Source organism: Chiloscyllium plagiosum, chromosome 3 (assembly GCF_004010195.1).
Source record: "Chiloscyllium plagiosum isolate BGI_BamShark_2017 chromosome 3, ASM401019v2, whole genome shotgun sequence".
Lineage (NCBI taxonomy): Eukaryota > Metazoa > Chordata > Chondrichthyes > Orectolobiformes > Hemiscylliidae > Chiloscyllium > Chiloscyllium plagiosum.
Window position 1 is genome coordinate 605,479 of NC_057712.1, and position 24,556 is coordinate 630,034.

The window sequence follows — 24,556 nt, forward strand, 5'->3', positions numbered from 1 at the left end:
GTCTCAACCTTTTCCCTTCCAATGTTGTTGGTTCCAATGTGGACAATGACCTCCTGCTGGCCCCTCTCCCCTGTGAGAACATTCTGCAGCCTCTCTGAGACATCCTTGATCCTGGCACCAGGGAAACAACACACCATTCTGCTTTTTCTCTGCTGGCCACAGAAACATCTGTCTGTACCTCAGACTACAGAATTCCCTAACATAATTGATCTCTTGGAAGCCGGCGTACCCCTCGTTACATTAGAGCCAGTCTCAATACTAGAAACTTGGCTGTTCGTGCTACGTTCCCCTGAGAATCCATCACCCCCTATATTTTCCAAAACTCCCACATCTGACAAGAAGTACATATCACTGCAAAGGCCATTTTTGCTCCTTCACAATCTACAGACCCAGAAAATAACACTGTCTTATTCCCCTACAAAACACTGCACCAGGTGAAATGAATAGTTATGGCTTATATTTTAAGTTTAATCAAGAGACTTATCTCCAAAAACATGTAATCAAGAAAGAACTCACTGTACTCACTAATACAGCCTTTCTCTTGGACACATTTAAAACAACAATTAACTTATCTGATTCTGTGTTGTGAACTTCCCCCAAACTGGTTCCTCCAAGATTAGATGTGAATATCACTGTTTGTTAATTTTCCCAGATGCACTCCGATGTCCAATGACACATGAATTCAAAAACAGCAAAAGCAGTAACTGTGCAGGTTCTCTCTCTCTCCTGCACTTCTAATGAACAAGCTAGAAGTTTTTAAAAAGTCAAGGTTCTACAAATTTAACACCTAATTTACAAAAACATACTCTGACTATAACTATTCCTAATGCTAATTGGAACATACTTGTTAAGATAGTGGCATTATTAAAATCTTCATCTGTTTGCTACTTGTTCGTAATAACACATTTACCAACTTGAATGAAAATATGCAAAAATTAACTCGTGAGTTACACCGTGCTTGGGGTTAAAAATCAACTGTTTCATTTTGAAGTATAATTAATGAATGCAATACAGATTGACAGATTAATGATCATGATTATTAGGGACTAGGAGGGGGAAGATTTTTTCTGCCATTAATTGGTCAACCTTTTTATAAAGTCATTTACAATTTCACTTTATATAGCACACAGAGGAAACTTTCCTCTGAACCGAGTTATTCTCATCAGAAATGTTGTCATGGAGTACCATAGAAGGAAATCAAATACTTTAGTAGAGATAAGGATGAAAAGCAAACTGAAGGTAACTGAAGAAAAGAGCATACCATCTTCGTGATGTACATTTTCTAGTTACCATATACAACTAACACTAGCAGAGATTCAAGCCACTTCCATCGGACTTTGTTCACAAATGGATATACAAGAAATCCAGTGGAAGACAAGAAAATTAACCCTTAATTTTTACTTTAGGAGCAGATGCAATATACCTTATCTATACGATTGGTTTCTAGATATATGCTACTTGCACACAATTGTTGGGAAATCACAGGCAAACCCACAATGCCCAACATGCACAGCCGACAAGGGCAGCATGCCACTCATAGTGCACATTCTGAAAATTAGTTATATTGTGTTTGGTTTAGTAGAAATCAAATCAAATTTGCAAATTCAACTGCTGCCATTCAAAAATTCAAAACCTCATTTGTTGGAGGGTGGTTTTTAAAAATATTATTGTTTATTTTCACAAGGGAATGTCAAATCAGATTTTACTGCAGTTGAAAGATGATAATAAACTGTGAGATCCTGCCAGAGTTGCAGAAGTTTGTAAAATATATTGTGTATCATCTCCTGTGTGAAATCACTCCACATAAGAAAAACATGTCAAGACTTTGAAGACAGTTTAAAAGGGATTTGTATGATAATAACTGGGGCGGCACGGTGGCACAGTGGTTAGCACTGCTGCCTCACAGCGCCAGAGACCCGGGTTCATTTCCTGCCTCAGGCGACTGACTGGGTGGAGTTTGCACATTCTCCCCGTGTCTGCGTGGGTTTCCTCCGGGTGCTCCGGTTTCCTCCCACAGTCCAAAGATGTGCAGGTCAGGTGAATTAGCCACGCTAAATTGCCCGTAGTGTTGGGTAAGGGGTAAATGTAGGGGTGTGGGTGGGTTGCGCTTCGGCGGGTTGGTGTGGACTTGTTGGGCCGAAGGGCCCGTTTCCACACTGTAAATGTAATCTAAAATCTAAAAACCTAGAGAAACTGTAAATTTTCATTTAAGTGTAGAAAGTCAAGAATGGCCTAAACAGAATTCAATCTTATAGACTAGGCCAGACCACTCAAAACATTCCTAAGCAGACAGCCCCAGACCATAACTTTGCAATTTGTTTCAGTAAGTGTACAGTGAAAATTACCCGGAGTAAGCTAGCTAAGTTGACTTTAAAACAGACAAGTAGATTTTAAAACAGACAAAAATTTATTCACAAAATTGCACAATAAAACACAAAGAATAGAACAGAATAACAACACTTGCAGAACTCAGTCTATCCATCTAGACTTAATTATGCTGTTCCAAATATACACAATAGTCCCAATAAGCAAACCCCCTTTAAAACCCAGTATAAACGGAACACATGCTTACAGGTCGAAGTCGAAGGGCAGAAAAGCGAGAGTTTCCACACAGCTCCCTCAAGACTGAACTAAAACCGCTCAGCTCAGCTAGCTAGAGAGCTGACCACTCCCCTTTCATTATACAGGTCACTGCAAAACATGACCACTTTGGCCTGAAGTTTCAACTGTTTACATGTAAACCAAAGGCCTCTCAAAACCCTTTTCATCTCTGTACCAAACCAGACTGTTTGGAGCCCGATCTGGTTTATTGCCCTCTGAAAAATGTCAAGGACAGAGTCTCCTTGAGCCAAGGATCAGCTTTAGAAAGAAAGGGACCAGCTTTGTGACAAAGATTATAGGGAACTTTGAGAAGATAAACTGGAATAAATAGTTAGTGGGTCAGAGCAAAGGACAGTAATGTAAAATAATGAAAGAGCAGCAGGTTGTGACATCAATCATCTCACCAGAAATAATGGGGGAAGTAAAATCATAACTTTTGGCAGTAAGATTAATCAATCTTTGGAAAAATGTTTGACAAAGATATAGGCGAGGGCAATGGGGTGGGACGATGAATAATTCTTTTAGCTATTCAGCACAAGCAGAATAGGCTAGCTAGCTTCCAGTTAAGAGTTAAATTCTGAGATTCAATGACATATATACCCCTTTAACAAAACAAGTGCAGAAAACTATATGAATTGATATCAGAAGAAGGGACACATAGGGAATTAGGATTAGAGCAAGTGCTCTCATTGAAATACAATCGTCAATATTGACATAAGCGGCCTATCTACAATAAGAAGCAGGTTCCTGGACCAGGGCCAGAAAGACGCAATATTGAAATATTAGACAGTGGAGAACTTCAACAAGTTTCAGTTTTTGAAAAGTGAATCATTTATAGCCACTTCCTTATCCAAGGTTTATTGAACAATCTGAGATTATTATTCAATCTTTTTAAATCACACCATGATTCTCACTGATTTATGTGAATCATAGGGATGGACCCCATCCAATCAAACAAACTGCAGCTACATTTGTGCAAATATTCTATTCAAAGTATTGGAAGAACCGTTAACAGTTCAGACAAAAGACTGAGATGAGCAGTTTAATACTGCAGTTAAGTTAGATCTCCATATTGCTAGAAAATGGTAAACATTGAACATTTTGATGAGGTAGCAATTCATTGAAATGGTTTTGAAGAATTTAAAACCAATAATGGACTCAGCAAGAAGCAAAACTCAAACTCAATGGTATGTTGAACATTATCCGTAAATAGGATCCAAAAAGGTACACCTTTGCAATTCCTGAGATTTCCAATTTAAACTGATTTTCCCCTCTGGTGGTATCCTTGGTATGGAATGCATTTTTAAAAGATTAAGTCTAGTATAATCATAACCAGGCTCGAGGGGAATCAACTGAATATTACTGCAATTGGTTTGATTTATATCATCCCAGTGAAAAGTACTGTTTTGTGTGCTAACCATATCTTAGATAAATACATCAGGATAATGCAGAAAATAGTGTTACAGTTACAGAGAAGGTGCAGAGAAAGATCAACTCTAATGGAGAAGGTGGGGGGGGGGGGGGGGGGAGGGAGAGAGGGGGTGGGGATGGGAGAGTTCATCAGTAAATTGTGGTTTAGCCCCATCTCAAGAAAGGCAGGTATGAGTTTCGGATCTCACGCAAAAGTCGGTTCGCTCACCACCCCATTAGCTTTGTGAGGTAACAGCTGGTACCGCAGAGCACTGTCTGCGAGACTATGAACTAAATTAAACTATCAGATCAAACTTCAAAGTATGAACAATCAATGTCAAAATCCGCGCTGCTTCAAAGGGGGAGCCTTATAAACATATTTGTTTCTTTTCAGCACAATGACTAGAGATGGCTGGAGTAAAATCTCCACCTACAACTGCCCTCCAGTTTGGACATGACACTGTGCGGTGCCAAGTTATTTTAATCATTGAAAGTAAGTCAGGACTGGCCACGGAATTCAATAAACTGTTTCATTCCAGACTATAAACTATATAAACCTTGGCGCAGACTGCCAGTGCAGATGCTGCTTTGATTTCTCGGTCCCCAGCGGAAACTTTCTCCGTTATTACAACGGTTTTAGTAACTGCACAGCTAGCGGTTAAACCCGCGAAACACATCGCAATTTGGAAGAAATTTACTAAAAATATTATTATTTCTCGATTACATTAACTTCAGAAACGATGGAACTTGGAGCTGTCCAAGTTCCAGCCACTAACTGCTGCAATGTTCCATGTCACTCTCTGTAACAGAATCAATGGGGAAACTCTGCACCTGATTCTAGCCCGAGAGCCGAAGGGCCGCACTCAGGGATAGCCCCCAATCCGAGCAGAGCCCCGTTGTCCCTCCCGGCCCTGAGTGATAGACAATATCTGCTCCTTACCTGAGCTCAGCCGGGCCAGGGTGGGTAAGCGGAATTTGCCCACGATCAGATCCAGGGGTAAAGAGACCGAGCTCCAGCGGAGGTCAGCACTGCCCGGAGCCTTCTCCATGTTCCAGCATCACAGCGTGAGCCGCCGGTAGCAGCGGGAACCGGGATCCCCGGCCCGGAGCGCACAGCAGCCCGGCAACGCCATCAGCAGCCCGGGCCAGGAGACAGGAGAGCGCCCCAGCTCCCACACTGCTGCTACCAGCACCTCCAGCTCCAGCTCCCAGTCCCCAGTCCCCAGTCCCTCCCACTCCCAGTGTTTCCGCCAGGGTGATTGATTACGGAATTCTCCCCTGGAGCAGTATACGTAAGCGTTCAAGGACATTACCGTTATTTCCTCATTTCAGAAATAAGATGCATTCACACCGAACGAAATACTGATTAACAACTCTGACATCACGAACTTGTTTTCTTTTTGTAGAGCCCTGGAAAATTAACTATCTTCAGAATATTTCAGTTAAAAAAAGGCACTGGGATAGCTGCTGCTGTAGTACGGACTTCAGGGGGTGTATTTTGGGAAAACTTTAACTACCTGCTTTTGCAATTTCAGTAGGCTTGATGGTCTAGGAGGTGGAATAATTTATCATAAGTCCACTCACAATACTTTGCTGAGTTTCAAAATACACAATCACTTATTCTCAAAAAGAAACTGTAAACAAATTTTGATTGGCAGTTTTAAAAGGTGGTTAAAGAATTACCTGTCTTTGGTGTATTTAGTGAAACGTATTTTCTTTAATATTAAATTAACCTCTTAAGGGAACTTACTTTTTTTTCTGGAATGACTTTCTTTGATGGAGAGGTTTTCACATGGTGAGTTTGAATGATGTCTCTATTAGGTTATTCAAAAATAAACTTCCAATGTCCATTTCAAAATATCTCCAGGTTAGAATCCATCTACCAGGCTCATTGTCAAGGAAAGGCCGCCAGCATTCTCAAAGATCCATCCCACCCTGGCAATGTTTTTCTACAACCTCTCCCATTAGGGAGAAGGTACAGAAGCCTGAACACACACACACCAGCCGGTTTTGAAACAGTTTCTACTCTACTGTTGTTAGAATACTGAATGGACTCTCAAACTCTTGGTATGCACTTGGTACCTGTGTTTTTGTTTTACCACTGTTTCCCTATTATTTATTTATCCATGCTATTTAACTCTGTGATCTGCCTGTAGTGCTTGCAAGACAAAGCTTTTCACTGTGCCTTGGTATACGTGACAATAAATTCAAGTTTCCATACAACTGAGTGGTTATGAGGATTCATTGGAGGTGTAGGGCTCAAGGAGGGATCATGGTGACGTGAAGGATCATAGCGGTGTGAGGGAGGAGAGCAGGAACAGGAGAACTGGTGGACAGCGTGGAGATGAGTGCGTAGCAGTGAGTAGGGACAGAGGTGATTGTTTGAGGGGGTTAGAGGTAATGGACTTTATGAATGGCAGCCATTATTAAACAAAGAACAAAGAAAATTTACAGCCCAGGAACAGGCCCTTCGGCCCTCCAAACCTGAGCCAATCAAAAATGTACTGTCTAAATCTGTCGGTCACTTCCTAAGCATCTTTATCCCTCTGCTCCCTGCCTGCTCATGCATCTCTCCAGACGCATCTTAAATGAATCTACCGTTCCAGACGCCTACCAACCTCTGTGTGAAGTACGTGCCACGTGTATCCCCTTATACTTTCCACCTCTCACCTTGAAAGCGTGACCTCTCATTATGGAATCCTTCACCCTGGGAAAAAGCTCGTCTTTATTCACCCTGACTATACGCTTCATGATTTTGTGAACCTCAATTAGGACCCCCTCAATCTCCTTTTTTCTAATGAAAATAAACCTAACCTACTCAACCTCTCTTCATAGCTAGCACCTTCCATACCAGGCAACATCCTCGTAAACCTTTTCTGCACCCTCTCCAAAGTACCCACATCCTTTTGGTAATTAGATTCCCTATTGTGTGGAAACAGACCCTTCGGCCCAACAAGTCCACACCGACCCTCCGAAGAGCAACCCACCCAGATCCATTCCCCTACATTTACCCCTGACTAATGCGCCTAACACTACGGGCAATTTAGCATGGCCAATTCACCTAACCTGCACATCATTTCGACTGTGGGAGGAAACCAAAGCACCTGGAGGAAACCCACACAGACACGGGGAGAATGTGCAAACTCCACACAGATAGTTGCCAGAGGTGGGAATCGAACCCGGGTCCCTGGCGCTGTGCTAACCACTGAGTCATTGTGCGACTCAAAATGTGGCAACCAGAACTGTACATAGTATTCCAAATGCAGCTGAACCAACTTCCTGTACAATTTTAACATGACTTTCCAGCTCTTATACTCAATACCCCATTTAATGAAGGCAAGCAAACTACATGCCTTCTTTGAGGAGAAAGTGAGGTCTGCAGATGCTGGAGATCAGAGCTGAAAATGTGTTGCTAGAAAAGCGCAGCAGGTCAGGCAGCATCCAGGGAACAGGAGAATCGACGTTTCGGGCATAAGCCCTTCTTCAGGAGGGCTTATGCCCGAAACGTCGATTCTCCTGTTTCCTGGATGCTGCCTGACCTGCTGCGCTTTTCCAGCAGCACATTTTCAGCTACATGTCTTCTTTACCACTCTATCCACCTGTGCAGCAACCTTCAGGGTACAATGGACCTGAACTTTCAGATCTCTCCACTCATCAACTTTTCCCAAGACTCTTCTGTTCATTGTATAATTCGCTCTAGAATTAGTCTTGTCTAAGTGCATCACCTCACATTTGTCTGGATTGAAAACCATCTGCCACTTTTCCGCCCAACTCTCCAGTCTATCTATATCCTCGTGTATTCTCTGACAGTCCCTTATGCTTTCTGCTACTCCACCAATCTTCGAGTCATCTGCAAACTTGCTGATCAGACCAACAGTGCCCTCTTCCAGATCATTTATGTATATTACAAACAACAGTGGCCCCAGCATTGACCCCTGTGGAACACCACTGGTCACCTTTCTCCATTTCGAAAAGCTCCCTTCAACTACTACTCTGTCTCCTGCTGCTCAACCAGTTCTTTATCCACCTAGCTAGAACACCCTGCACACCATGTGACTTCACTTTCTCCATTAGTTTACCATGGGGAACCTTGTCAAATGCCTTATTAAAGTCCATGTATATGACATCAACAGACCTTCCATCATCTATCAACTTGGTCACTTCCTCGAAGAACTCAAGTTGGTAAGGCACAATCTGCCCTGCACAAAATCATGTTGCCTATCACTGATAAGCCCATTCTTTTCTAAATATAAATAGATCCTATCCCTCAGTACCCTCTCCAGCAACGTTCCCACCACCGACGTCAGGGTCACTGGTCAGTAGTTACCTGGAATATCCCTACTACCCTTCTTGTACAGGGGGATAACAGGAGCAACCCTCCAGTCCTCTGGTACCTCCCCTGTATTTAAGGATGCCACAAAGTTATCTGTCAGGGCCCCAGCTATTTCCTCTCTCTCCTCCCTCAGCAACCTGGGATAGATCCCATCTGGTCCTGGGGGTTTGTCCACCTTAATAATCTACCCAATACATCTTCCCTACTTATATCAATGTGATCCAGACTAATCAAACTTCTATGCCTAATCTCAAGATTCATCATGTTCCTCTCCTCAGTGAACATTGATGCAAAGTAATCATTCAGAATCTCACCCATTTTCTCAGGGTTGACACACAGCCTTCCTTCCTTATCCTTTAGTGGACCAATTCTTTCTCTAGTAACCCGCTTGCCTCTTATATAAGAATAAAATACTTTGGGATTCTCTTTAATTCTGCTTGCTAAAGCTATTTCATGACCCCTTTTAGCCCGCTTGATTCCTCATTTAAGACTTGTACTACTTTTCTGATATTCCTCCAGGGCCCGTTCTGTTCTTAGCTGCCTAGACCTTATGTATGCTTCCCTTTTCCTCTTAGCTAGTCGTACAATTTCTCCATCATTTACGAATCTTGCCCTTCCTATCCTTTGCCTTCAACAGGACATGCCTATCCTACACTATCTTTAACCTATCTTTGAAAGCCTCCCACATCTCAAATGTGGACTTCCCTTCAAATAGTTGTGTCCAATCCACATTTCCGAGCTCTTGCCTAATTTTGATATAATTGACCTTGGCCCAGTTTAGTACTCTTCCCTTAGGACCACTCTCCTCTTTATCTAAGAGTATTCTAAAACTGACATAATTGTGGTCACTGTTCCCAAAGAAATCCCCCACCACAACTTCTACAACCTGTCCTGGCTCATTCCCCAATATGGCCCCTTCCCTCGTCGGACTATTGACATACTGCTCTAGAAAACACTCCTGGACACTTCTTACACATTCTACCCCATCCAGATCTCTGACACTAAGTGTACCCCAGTCAATGTTGGGAAAATTAAAATCTCCCATCACCACTACCCTATTGCCCCTACATCTTTCCATGATCTGTTTTCCTATTTGTTCTTCTTACTCACGCTCACTGTTGGGAGGCCTGTAATACAGCCCCAACAATGTAACTGCACCCTTCTTATTTCTCAGCTCCACCCATAATGCCTCACTACCCAAGACCACCATAGTATCCTCCTTTAGCACAGCCGTGATATCATCCCTGACCAGCAATGCAACTCCTCCCCACCTTTTACTTCCCTCCCTGTCCAAAGTGTCTATATTGTGGAATATATTGCTGCCAATCATCATGCCCTTCCATCAACAAAGTCTCTGTGATTGCAATAACGTCATACTACCAGGCACCAATCCAAGCCCTAAGTTCATCTGCCTTACACACTATACTCCTTGCATTAAAGTAGATGCTTTTAAGGCCACCAGTTCTTTTGCGCTTATCCGCTTTCTGCCTACTCTTCCCTTTATTAATACCATCTTCATGATTCTTACTGTCTCCAGTCTCCACCTCACTGCCTACTTGTTTTCTCTTCTGGTTCCCAGTCCCCTGCCGCATTAGTTTAAAACCTTCCCAATAGCAATAGCAAAATTCCCCCAATGACATTTGGTTCGGATGTAGACCGTCCATTTTGTAATAGTCCCACCTTCCCCAGAACCAGTCCCAATGTCCAACAAATCTGAACCCAATGAATGGAAGTTGGCATTTTAGCCCAGAAGGCTGACCAATGTTGCCTTGGTCCTACCTCTCGAGTCAGCAGGCTTGATTCCATTTCACAATCCATTTCCACAGAATGGAAATACATCAGGCACAGCCTCTTTCAAAGGAGTAGATAAAGAGTGGAACGGGGAACAACACAGCAGGTCAAGTAGCAGCAGAGGAGAAAGGGAACCTGAAACATTGACTCCCCTTCTCCTCTGATGTTGCTTGATATGCTGTGCTTTTCCCAGCTTCACTTTTTATAGACTCTGACTCTCTATCTCCTCTTTTATAGAAAACCAGTTTGCCCTTTCAGGAAGTTTCCCAACTCAACCTTCCTGCCCAGTGTCACACAAATAATGGTTAAAATTGGCAACTACATATTCTGTAAGTGGGTGGTTGGGTACAATATGAAAAACAGAAAACTGAAAGTGGACAGAGGAACCCTGACAATATGGGTTTATATTTATGTTTAGATAAAGGACATTGGCTTGGACGAGTAGGAAAGTAGAATGACTGAAGACACTCAACATAGAAGGATTAGAAATTGGTAGCAGGAATCACGTATAGCACACCTCAGTAATTATGACATTGTGACATGAATGTTGGAGAACTATAAACTGTGAGGACATTGTGGAATTCCAAATGGACATTCACAAGTTGGTGGAGTGGGTGGACATGTAGCAGATGAGGTTCAATGCAGAGAAGTGTATGGTGACACGCTTTGGTCAGAAAAATTTTGAAAGACATTATAAAATAAGGGTATATTTCTGAAGAAGGTACAGGAGTAGAAGGACCTGCAAAGATACGGGAACAGATCACTGAAGGTGGCAGGATAGGTGGAGAGAGCAGTTAATAAAGCATGCAGTGTTCTCAGTTTTACTAATTCCCTTTGAAGGAAGGACAGACAATTCATTTTTCTTCCATGTTAGCCACTGAACTTGGGTGCAAGCTTTCTGTGATTCATGCCTGAGAACTCCCAAATCCCTCTGTGCTTCAGCTTTTGATGTTTCTCCCTATTTAAATAATATTCAGTTCAATCTATTCTTCCTGCCAAAGTGCATAACCTCAGAGTAGAAAGTAGTAAATAAAACTGATTGCACAGGTATGCAGGGCCTGGTGACTACAGAGATTGAAAAATAGCTGCTAAAACAATGAACAAGCAATTGTGAACATTTGAAGAAATGTTTCATAATTCTAAATTAATTATTATTCTATTGAGAAACAAAAGCTCAATGGCAAAAGTGATCTATTGTGAGTGACTAAAAAAAAACTAAATATTGTATTAGGGTAGAAGAAGAGGCTTATAATATTACCAAGAGTAGTAAGATTGCAGATTGGAAATTTTTTCAAAGGGGGAGAAAATAGAAACCAAGTCCAAACCAGTATGAAATGTAAAGCTCATCAGCTTCTGCACATAGATTAGATTACATTACATGACAGTGTGGAAATAGGCCCTTCGGCCCAACAAGTCCACACCGACCCGCCGAAGCGTAACCCACCCATACCCTTACATTTACCCCTTACCTAACACTACGGGCAATTTAGCATGGCCAATTCACCTGACCTGCACATCTTTGGACTGTGGGAGGAAACCGGAGCACCCGGAGGAAACCCACGTAGACACGGGGAGAACGTGCAAACTCCACACAGTCAGTTGCCTGAGGCAGGAATTCAACCTGGGTCTCTGGCGCTGTGAGGCAGCATTGCTAACCACTGTACCACCGTGCCGTCCACGGTGAAAGATTATTAGTGATATAAATGTGGGTTCCTTAAAAAGACAGGACAAATTATAATTGTGAATAAAGAAATGGCAGAAAATATATTTTGCATTTCTTTAAAATAGAACATGCAAAAAACATGTCAGAAGTAGCAGAGAACCAAGCAAAGGATTAAGAAGAATTTGGGATATTTGGCAATGTCTTATGTACAGCATGTGCTAGCATTCTGAACATGCTTCAAGCAAATGGCTATGTCACAAAGACTAAGGGAAGTCACAATTGCAGTCTAACTGCAATTAGTTCAAGGGGGACTGGCATTAGTTAGGGGTCCTGCCACAATCAGTCATTCTGATCTCAGTCCAGAGGTTTGGACATGATCAGTTGGCTCTGCAGGGGCAGGGTTGGAGTTCCATTTCACTGCAGTCAAAGAGTAGATCTCAGTCAATTCTGCACATCCACTGCAAACAGTCCATGAATTCAGTCAGTCAGTCAGTCAGGGAGTAGCACACAACTCCGTACAAGCCAGGTCCTCTTCAGCCAGGGCTGTACTTTCAAGTTGATCAGGGTCAGTTCTGGAGAGGAGCCATTACCAAATTCAAAATGTTAACTCTGTTTTATTCTGTCCACAGACACAGCATTCCCTGCATTTTTATAAGATTCAAAGAGGCCTGTTCCACCAGCTGGAGAGTTGAGAAGATTATGTTAGATTAGATTACTTAGTGTGGAAACAGGCCCTTCGGCCCAACAAGTCCACATCGATCCTTTGAAGAGCAACCCACCCAGACCCATTCCCCTACATTTAACACTACAGGCAATTTAGCATGGCCAATTCACCTAACCTGCACATTTTTGGACTCTGGGAAGAAACCGGAGCACCCAGAGGAAACCCACGCAGACACTGGGAGAATGTGCAAACTCCACACAGACAGTTGCCTGAGGCAGGAATTGAACCCTGGTCTCTGGTGCTGTGAGGCAGCAGTGCTAACCACTGAGCCACCGTGCTGCCGTGAGAACTGGGGACATGTCTCAGTATAAGGATTTGGTCAGTTAGAACGGAGATGAGGAGAAAACGTTTTCATTCAGAGGGCGGTCTCTCTGCAATTTTCTACCTTTAGGTGCTGTTGAACTCAGGCAATCCAGCGATAGCTGAACAGGTGGAAAGGCAGAATTGTGTTTGATGATCAAGTTAAAAAGAAAATAGAAAAACAGGCTTGAGAGGCTGTGCAGTGCAGTCCTGCTTTGATTTCTTATTTGAGTTCTTACCATATGCTTTTAAATATCTTAAATCATATTTCCTTTTACCAGAGGGCAAAGGTCCAAAATGTTGATCAAATTTAGTCAGTGCAATATGACAGCTTGCTGCTTTAAAAAGTGTGTAGTTGTTTGATCTATGTACAGAATACTTTGTATTGTTTTGTACCCATTTTGAAAAAAAACCATTAAATTTGTGGAGCTTATGATACTATTTAATATGTAAATAATGAACCACTATTTGTTCCAACTATTGCTGATTACATTAGGAAACAGATTATTTTTGCAAAAACAAAAGCAGTCATCATTTTGTTTGAATTTTAAGATATTTGTCCTGCAACACCACATATTTGATGGAAACTTTTATAAGCAAAGGGTAATTAGACTCGCCTCTGCAAATTTAGTTATTTCATTTTTTTGTGCAGCAAATTGTTTAAAGTATAAGTTAATAAAATCATATCAAAAAGAGGATTGGGAAACAAATGATTAGGGCAAACAACTGTGCATCTCCTTAACTAATCAAATTGAAGGACTGAAATTAAAATCACAAGGACTGAACATGAGGTATAGATTAGAGTGGATGAGTGGAATGTCAAATCAGGTACAAAAAGAGAAACAAAGATAGGGATTAAACAAATTGAATCTTTTTCTTAATCCAGTGAGGAAGCGTTAATTACAATTTAAAAATGAAACTCCATACAGTTCATTTTTTTTGCTAGAGATGATGATTGCAATGTTTGTTAACACTTAATAAAGAGATACCAGGGATAACAACATTGTGATTTTTATTTTTTATCTATTCTGCAAAACAACCTTTTCATGCTGTTCAAAGCATTTCAATGGAGAGTTAAAAAGCCTTTTTTTAAAAAAAGAGCTAATGGTGGAGCAATGCACCTCAAACTGCAACTTTTGTATTTCCACATTTAAGTGTGCATCGCCCCTCTTGAGAAACTGCACAACAATTTCTCATCAATAATGCTGAGCAACATTACCAGTGTAGATAGCAGATAATTTTATAGATTTTTCTAGCTCATGGGTGATGAAACATTTTTATTCTACTTCATAAGAGATATATTTATTCACTAACTTATTGTCAAAGTAATAGGACATAGCTTCATAATGTTAGACAAGACGGGGGTTTACTCAGAACGGGAATAAGAAGTTACTCAATATTGTAACTAAGCAACTAAATCAAAGGGCTGCAAAGATTTGGAAGTAATTGTTCAGTTTATAGTTTAAAGCAAATACATTAGTGACATACAGTGGCAACTAACCAGTACTGCATGAAAGATACAATTTTAAAAAGTAAATCACAAGGGGTGGAGGTATCCAAGTGATGTGAACTATTGTGAGATGTGTGGTAGAAGCAGGTGAGAAGTCCACTGAGGTCTATCAAACATTGGGAGCATCTTGTTGCATCTTTTATGCTTCTGCCACATGATGAGGTGAGGTTAAGAATCCCTGTATGGAAACAGGCCATTTGGCCCAACAAGACCACACTGAACCTCCAAAGAATAACCTATTCCCCTACCCTATTACTCTATATTTGCCCTGACTAATGCATCTCGCCTACACATCCCTGAACACTATGGGCAATTTAGCATGGCTAATTCACCTGACCTGCACATACACAGGGTGAATGTTCAAACTCCACACAGACTGAGCTGGAATCAAACCCAGGTCCCTGGCACTGTGAGGCAGCAGTGCTAACCACTGATTCACCCTAGTTTCTCACTAGTTATTGGCAAATAGCCCATTTAAGGGGATTATTTCCACTACAATTCATCTTATAATATTCCGCTTCCTATCTTATCAAATGCACCACAGGCGAGATATTAAGAAATGTCAAAGTCAGAACATGTACCTGGAGATTTCAGCTCCCTGCTGGCCCTGAGGAGCTCCATATTGCTCAGCACCTAACAGCATCTCAGAGCATGATTCCAGGACACCAGCCACACATCCATCAACAGGCACTTGCCAGCCCCTCAGCAATATTACAACATCTCTCTGACACAAATGCGGGATGCTCAGGTAGCTGACATTTGCATTACAGCAGGACACACCAGCAACTAGCATTTGGAGGCTGCAGCATGGAGACTTTTGAGCTCATGAATTGGACCAGGCAATAAGATAATCTCAGAGCTGGTCACTTGCTCTCTTACCACTAATTTACTTAATGTCAACATATTGGGAATCTGGGACTTTTATAGAGATTGGACATGGATAGTTACAGGATGAATTTCAAGGCCCAAGGTTTCAAGTCCTCATGGCAGAGGGCTATGTGGAAAGGTAAAAGTGAAGACTGCAGATGCTGGAAATCAGAGCTAGATTATAGTGGTGCTGGAAAAGCACAGCCGGTCAGGCAGCATCCGAGAAGCAGGAAAATTATGTGGAATAGCATCATTGGCAGCGATTATCACTGCACCTTCGCAGGGGGAGCAGAAGATACCAGGGTGGCAATCGTGAAGGTGTGATACGGAATTCAGGTGGAAGTGGGTCATTTTTTGATGGAGAATTGATTGAACCTCTGGAAAGGAAGGAGCTATAAAGCATTTCAAACTTGAAGATAGAAATTGAATTGAATTTTTTCCTCAGTATTTGCTGTAAGCTGTGGCTTAACCAGTATGCTAGCAATTTTATACTGAGAACCAGGGCCCCTGTACTCTCTGCAAGCAAGTATCTGGAGAATCAACACACCCTGACAAGCCAAAAAGACCATCTCTCAAAAGAACCCTGTGACATTTCCTTCCCACTTTTCCCCTCTGCCCATAACATCAGTATTTTTTAAAAATGTGTTTGTATATGTAGAAACTTCTAAGGGGATTAGAGTTTTAACTAAGAATGCAAGAACTAGGAAGAATAGGACGTACAGCCCTTTGATCCTGCTCCACCATTCAGTTTGATCTCATCTTGGCCTCAACTCGAATTTCCTGCCCAATCTCCATAACCCTTCAACAATTACTAACTACAACTCTGTCTTTCTCTTACATTTGGAGAGTTAGCAGAGTTATATGTCAACGATCTACAAGTGTTCATTTGCAGCTGTAATTTACTTGTAGTAAACGCTCATTATTCTAAAGTGCAAAATACAGGTCTGTGCTTCAACCTGAGCCAAAAAGTTAGAGAATTGTGCATTCTTTTATGATGGTTCTGGGAACAGCAGGGCTTCATTTTCCATTTGCTACCCCAATCAGGTGTAACAAAGCTTGGGCGTTCAACCAAGATTGATTTGAAATAGCAGCGAGTAATTGAGCATGGTACTTGCAGTCCTTGCATGGGATTGAGGACATGAGGACATGCCACAACCCAAAGGACTAGCCACACTACCATACATCAAGAGCATTTCCGAACTGACAGCCAGACTACTGCGACCACTAGGACTCATAACAGCACACAAACCAACAGCCACTCTCAGACAACTCACCAGAACGAAGGACCCGATACCCAACATGAGCAAAACCAATGTAGTGTCCAAAATCCCATGCAAGGACTGCACAAAACACTACATAGGACAAACAGGAAGACAGCTAACGATCCGTATCCAAGAATACCAACTATCCACGAAATGACACGACCAGCTATCCTTAGTAGCCACACACGCAGATGACAAGCAACATGAATTTGATTGGGACAACACTACTATTATAGGACAAGCCAAACAGAGAATAGCCAGGGAATTCCTAGAGGCATGGCACTCATCCACAGACTCTATCAACAAACACATCGACCTGGACTCAATATACGGGTCACTGCAACAGACAGCTGGAACTGACAACCGGAAGCGGCAGAGACAAACCACTATAAATGCTGGTGGAAACAACACAGAAGTGCTTCACAGGAGGCTCCCAAGCACTGAGGATATGACCTAGACAGAGGACGAAACGTCTGCGACACAAATTCCCAGCTTGGTGAACAGAACCACAACAATGAGCACCCGAGCTACAAATCTTCTCACAGACTTTGAACACATGGATGTATTTGGGGCAGCACAGTGGTTAGCACTGATGCTTCACAGCGCCAGGGACCTGGGTTTGATTCCTGCTTTGGATGATTGTCTGTGTGGAGTTTGCACATTCTCCCTGTGTCTGCGTGGGTTTCCTTAGAGTGCTCTGGCTTGCCCATAGGGCTAGATGCATTAGTCAGAGGGAAATGGGTCTGGGCGGGCTACTCTTCAGAGGGTCAGTATGGACTTGTTGGGCCAAATGGCTGGTTTCCATACTGTAGGGAATCTAACGTAATCTGTTTGCAACATGGCTTTGTACAGGAAGGTCTCTCAAACTTAAGGAAGTGACAAAAATGATTGAAGGCGGCAGGACAGTAGAGTGTTGTCTACATAGACTTTAGGAAAGCCTTTGACAAGATCGCTTTTGTCAGGCTGAAACAGGTGAGGTCACAGGATCTGCAGTGAGCTGGTAACATGGATACAGAACTAGCTTAGTAATAGAAGACAGTAGCAATGGAAAAGTGATTTTCAGACTAGAGATCTTAGACTAGTGGCATTCCACAAGAATCAATGCTGGGACCCCTTACCATGTTTGTCATATATAAGTGATTTGGAGGAGAATATCAGTGGCCTGATTAGTGAGTTTGCACACTACACAAAGATTGCAGGAGTTGCAGATAGTGAAGATTGCCAGAGGATACAGCAAGATATAAACTGGAGACTTTGGTGGAGAAATGGCAGATGGAGTTTAATCTAGACAAATGAGAGGTGATGCTTTTTTGGAAGATCTAATGCAAAAGTGAAATATACAATAAATGGCAAAACGTTTAGAAGCATTAACATAGACAGATCTAAGTGTAAAGTGGCAAGATGTGGATAATGTGGTCACAAAAGTGTATGTTATGCTGGTCTTCATTGATCGGGGAATAGAATATAAGAGCTGGCAATTATCTTTCAGCTGTATAGAACTTTATTTAAGCCACATTTGGAATATTGTGTACAGTTCTTGTCACCACACTACCAGAAGGATGTGAAGGCTCTGGAGAGGGTACAGAAATAGCTTATCAGGATGTTGCCTGAATTGAAGAGTATTAGCTATGAGGAGAGATTGAACAATCTCGACAGCAAGATCAGATTACAATATACAGGTTAGAGTGGATGAGGGCAACAGATAAATTGTGGTGGCTGATATCACACTGACATTTCTGAGAAAAGAGTTTAATAGCAGATAGGGCAGAGAAAGAGGCAGGGGGTAGTGGGGGAGTTAGATTGAAGATGGATGAACTTATCTCTGGAAAAGGGAGAAGTGAGCACAGGACAAAGATGAAGAAAAAAAGTTAAGCTTGCCCTGTTTCCACACTGTAGGTAATCTAATCTAATCTAATCTAATGGTAATCTAATCTCTGGAAAAGGGAGAAGTGAGCACAGGACAAAGATGAAGAAAAAAAGTTAAGCTTGCCTGTTAGTTACAGAGAGGTGATAGCATCAGGGATGCCTGCAGGATGGAATAACACGCAAGCCTCTCTCAAGTATTTTTTTCAAACTCAGACCCTATCACTGTTACAACTGGAGCAGAGATAAAGAATTTTTTAAAAAAAGGAGCTTCAGATTATTTAGCACTGACTCTGGAAACACTCAGGTTATAATTTCAATTGGCTATGAAAATCACTAGCATCAGCCATCAGAACACAATTCCTTTTACATATAGATTTAAACGCATTCAATTCCAACGATCCACCTTATCCGGTAACGTGTTTGTATGCTTATATGTATGTGTCTCAGGATACTGGGATGAGTTTTATCTTTTAATAATCACCAGTGAGTTTTCAAAAAATGACAAGCTTCTTGATAACTTCAGATCTGGCTGGCTTATTTCCTCATATCTGTGCAGTGTCAAGATGATATGAATTAGAGGGGAAGGTGTGTGGGGGAGCCAGGGGAGGGGTTTGTGGAAGAAAGTGTACACATTTTCAAATTTTGAATGGTTATACTAACTCAGGAGTGAAAGAGAGAAATTTATTCACCCCCCCAGACCGGATTGTAGAAAAATATACTGTTTCAACACAATTATTCAAGACTTCTGGTATTTGACAGCAATTTTACTTTTAAAATTCTCTGCGATCTGTGTGGAACTTGATCAAAGCGTTGATTCCACATAGCTTTTTGCCCATTGTCACCCTACCCAATTCCAGACCACCATGTGTTTTGCAGGATTAAACATTTGTATGGCCTTCCCAATAGCTATATCATAATCTGCATGATAGCAGAAAGATAAGCAATAGAGGCAAGCTCAGTGCAAAGCAAAATGGCAAAGGTCAAGTTACATTTGTATTTAAACAATTCTGAGATGTTAGGTTCACATTACATGAAGAAATAGCTGAATTCATATAACAAAGCCTAAAAGGCCTTCACAGCATCCCCATGTTGTGCTGAATATTTGTGTTCTAGATGATTTCTAATCAACCTGTTCAGAGATGCTATGACACATGTTGAGCAAGTGGGATATAAACGTAGGCCTCCTGATACTGAGGAAGGGAAGGATACTATCACTGCACCAAAAGAGCCTAATACTTGCATTCTAGAATGAGCTGCATACCCAAAACAAAGTTGTACAGGATCAAATACAATATCGACATCAACTTGACAAGATGAAAAAATTGCCCAGTTTGTCCTTCCTTAAAATGCAGGACAAATCCAATTATCAACCCATCAGTCCACTTTGAATTATCAGCAATGTAATAGAAAGTATGGTCAATGGTGCTCAGGTAACACTCCACAATAAGCTGCTCACCTAGCAATCGGCTAGGCACTCTGAACTTCAGCCTTCATTACAGCCCTGGTCAAAACACGGATTAAAAAGTCCAGATGTGAAGGAAGAGCCAGGCTTGACCAGCCAGAAAGTGAGCAAAAGTGACTTAAGGGTACGGACATAAAATATAAAATGGGAAATGGGGGAAAGCTCTGTACTGTTTGAACTCCTACTAGCACAAAGATAGATGGTTGTTACTGGAGGTCAATCATCTCAACTCCAGGAAATTGCTGTAGACGTTTCTCTTGGCAGTGCCAGGTTCCACAATTTTCAGTTGCTTAATTAATGATCTGGGGAAGGGCATATGTTTAGAAGTGGGCAAGCTTGCATGTGATTGCACAATATTCAATACCCTTTGCAAATCTTCACAATGAAGCAGTTTATATCCAACTGTAGCAAAGCCTGAAACAACGCAAGTGGCAAGTAATATCCCCTTGAAATTCAATAATATTAGCATCAAGGAGACCTAGGTAGCCGAGAGATTACCTGCTAATAATGCACTGTGCCCTGCACAGGAGAGTTTAAATCTCTAATGCTCTAGGTACTAAGGAAATATCCCTACCTTTATTTCAGAAAGTCTGTACTTAAGTTGTACCTGTTTCAGAAGTCTGCTGTAACATATCTAAAAATTATGACCTTGAATGTTTTGTTTTCATGCTAACTTACATACTCATCAACAACCTGAGCTACAAAATCTTCTCAAAATCAATATTTTTAGATGCTAGTGATTTAAAAGTATCCATCACCATCGTTGAATCTGCTCTGAGGCAGTGAGGTTGTGGTAATGGAACAGAACAACTAATCCAGAGGCCTACCCTAATGCGCTGTAGCACACAAGTTGACACCCACCACAGCAGCTGGTTGTGCATAAATTAATAAACCTGGAATTAAAAGCTAGTCTAGTGGTGACCATTCTCAATTATCATAAAAATCCATGTGGTTCAGTAATGTCCTTCAAGAGCAGCAATCTGCCATCCTTACCTGGTTTGGTCTGCATGACTCCACACCTACAATATGGTTGACTCTTAATCACCTTCCGAGATGGCCTCACAAACCTCTCAGCTCAAAAGTAATTTGGGATTGGCAATAAATACTGGCCTTACCATTAACACCCACACACAGCGTGGAAACACACCCTTTGGTCCAACTCATCCATGCCGCCCAGACATTCTAACCCAATCTTGTCCCATTTGCCAGCACTTGGCCCATATCCCTCTGAACCCTTCCTATTCACTTACCCATCCAGATGCCTTTTAAATGCTGGATTGTACCAGCCTCCATTTCCTCTGGTAGCTCATTCCAGACACTACCCTCTGTGTGGGAAAAGTTCCCCCTTTTATATCTTTCTCCTCTCACCCTGAACCTATGCCCTCCAATTCTGAACTCCCCCACCCCAAGAAAAAGACCTTGTCTGTTTATCCTATCCATGCCCCTTATGATTTTATAAAAACCTTATAAAAGGTCACCTCTCAGCCTCTGACACTTCAGGGAAAACAGCCCTAGCCTATTCAGCCTCTCCCTTTAGCTCAAATCCTCCAACCCCAGCAGCATCCTTTTCTGAACACTCCCAAGTTTCACAACACCCTTCCGATAGAAAGGACACCAGAATTGAACGCAATATTCCAAATGTGGCCTAACCAATGTCCTGTACAGCTACAACATGACCTCCCAACTCCTGTCCTCAATTCTCTGACCAATAAAGGAAAGCATACCAAATGTCGTCTGCACAATCCCAGCTACCTGCGACTCTACTTTAAAGGGGCTACAAACTTGCACTCCAAGGTCTTTTTGTTCAGCAACACTCTCTAGGACCTTACCATTAAGTGTATAAGTCCTGATTTGCTTTTCCAAAATGCAGCATCTCACATTTATCTAAATTAAACTCCATCTGCCACTCCTCAGCCCACTGGCCCAACTGATCAAGATCCCATTGTAATCTGACCACTACATCTTCAATTTTGGTGTTCTCTGTAAACTTACTAACTATACCTCCTTTGTTCACATCCAAATCATTTACATAAACGAAGAGCAGTAGACCCAGCATCGATCCTTGTATTACACCACTGGTCACAGGCCTCCAGTCCGAAAAGCAACCCTCCAACACCTTCAAGTCAATTCTGTATCCAAATGGCTACTTCTCGCTGTATTCCATGAAAACTAACCTTGCTAACCAGTTTCCCATGAGGAACCTTGTCAAATGCCTTACCAAATCTCATATAGATCTCTCCACCCTCTCAGGTTACAATCCACACTCTTGATGAAGGGCTCTTGTCTGAAATGTTTATTCTCCTACTTCTCAGATGCTACCTGAGCTGCAGTGCTTTTCCAGCACCATACATTCAACTCCATATAGATCACCTCTACTGCTCTGCCCTCATCATTCCTCTTTGTTAATTCAAAAAACTCAACCAAGCTTGAGAGACATGATTTCTAGTTTCTACGCTGCTGTTGTTAGAATACTCAATGGACTCTCAAACTCTTAAATTCGCCTGTACCTGTGTTTTTGCCGCTGTTTACCTATTATTTACTATCCATGCTACTTAACTCTGATCTGCCCGTATTGTTCGCAAGACAAAGCTTTTCACTGTGCCTCGGTACACGTGACAATAAATTCAATTCAATTCAAAGCCATGCTGACTATCCCATATCAGTCCTTGCCTTTCCAAATACATGTAAATCCTATCCCTCAGAATTCCCTGCCACGTCTTTATTATTCCCCCAAACCTCCCCCTCACTGAGGATGAATGTTTAGTCCTCAGCAACGGCCTCACCTTCATCCCGCTACACTCCCGGATCAATGAGTCAGACACGCATCACAAATTAAACATTTCCTCTGTCACCCCTGTGCCCGCTTTTTCAATTAAATCTCCCGCCCCAGGGAACCTCTTCTCTCACCATTCCCCACACCTCCATCCAAGGTCCCAAAGGGATCCTTCCACATCTGAGAAATTTACCTGTACCTCCACCAAATGTCATCTACTGTTGTACCCGATGTGGTCTCCTCTACATCGGGAAGACAGGACACCTACTTGTGGATCATTTCAGAGAACATCGCTGGGACATCCGCACTAACCAATCGCACCACCTCATGGCTGAACACTTCACATGCAGGTCGTATGCCTCCTCCATCGCCAAACCCTTATCACCTGACCCTGGAGAAAGAACACCTCATCCTCTGCCTTGGGACCCTACAACCACAGCGGATCAATGTGAATTTCACCAGTTTCCTCATTTTCCCTCCCCCCACATTATCCCAGTCCCAAGCCTCCAACTTGGCACCGCCCTCATGACCTGCCCATCACCTTTACCATCTATTCACTCCACCCTCCTCTCCGATCTATCACCTCCTCCCTCACCTTCATCTACTTAACGTATTCTCAGCTACCTTATCCCTCAACTCGACTCCCTTCCCATTTAATTCTCAGCTCCCCTGCCCAGAAGCCTCATTCCTGAAGGGCTTATGCCCGAAATGTCAATTCTCCTGCTCCTCTGATGCTGCCTGACCTGCTGTGCTTTTCCAGCCCGACACTCTCGACTCTAATATCCAGCAACTGCAGTCCTCACTTTCTCCTCAGGATTCCCTCCAACAACCTTCCCACCATCGATGTCAGGCTCACCGGTTTATCATTTCCTGCCTTTTCCTTACCACCTTTCTTAAACAGTGGCATCACGTTAGCCACCCTACAGTCTTCCGGCACCTCACCTGTGACTATCAGTGATACAAATATCTCAGCAAGGGACCCACTTCCCTAGCTTCCCAGAGTTCTAGAGTACTCCTGATCAGGTCCTGGGTACTTATCCACTTTTATGCACTTCAAGACACCCACAGCACCACCACCTCTGTAATATGGACATTTTTCAAGATGTCCTACAAATAAGAATTAACATTCTGCGGCTAACCGCTGACTACAAACTAGACTGGACCAATTACAGAATTCTGGAGGCTGAAAATTATGTGGTTATTCACATTTTGACTCTGCAAAGCCTGACCACCGTCCACAAGGCACACATTAGGATTACAATGGTATACTTCCCAATTACCTGGATAAGTGTAAGTCCAACAATACTCAAGCAGCTCTAATTGCACAAAAAAAACTTCATTCACACACACCTGTTTCCACACTGTTGGGATTCTATGAGGACAATTATGAAGTTGTTTAAGTGCAGCATTAATGGACTGCATGGGCTGATTAGATTCACTGACCTGTGCCTGTGCTGCAAACCCAATATAAACATGAAGTCATCCATTTTGGTAGGAATAACAGTAAAATATATTGCAGCATTCTGCTGTGCAGAGGGACCTGGGTATCCTTGCGCATAAATTGCAGAAGGTTGGTTTGCAGGTGCAACAGGTAACTAAGGCAAATGGAATTTTGTCCATCATTGCTCAAGGGGTTGAGTTTAAAAGCAGGGAGGTTATGTTACAGCTGTAGGGTGCTGGTGACGCCACACCTGGAGCACTGCATGCAGTTTTGGTGTCCTTACTTGAGAAAGGATGTATTGGCACTAGAGAGGGTGCAGAAGAAGTTCACTAGGTTGATTCCAGAGTTGAGAGGGTTGGCTTATGAGGGGAGACTGAGTAGACTGGGATTATATTAATTAGAATTTAGAAGAATGAGGGGGAATCTTATTGAAACATATAAAATTATGAACTGAATAGATAAGGTAGAAGCAGGGAGGTTGTTTCCACTGGTGGGTGAAACTAGAACAAGAGGGCATACCTCAAAGTTAGGGGGAGCAGATTTAGGACTGAAT

General features: G+C 42.3%; 1 protein-coding gene across 2 annotated transcripts in view; it reads right to left on the reverse strand.

Annotated features, from left to right (window-relative positions):
* The window catches only part of gareml (GRB2 associated, regulator of MAPK1-like), a 311,555-nt gene extending 305,670 nt beyond the window's left edge, over positions 1 to 5,885 (reverse strand). For both annotated transcript variants that reach the window (XM_043675852.1, XM_043675842.1), the window contains exon 1: positions 4,952 to 5,885. In XM_043675852.1, the coding sequence (XP_043531787.1) occupies positions 4,952 to 5,060 (109 nt within the window). In that variant the 5' untranslated portion in view covers positions 5,061 to 5,885. The remainder of the gene's footprint in view (positions 1 to 4,951) is intronic.
* Positions 5,886 to 24,556: the final 18,671 nt, after the last annotated feature.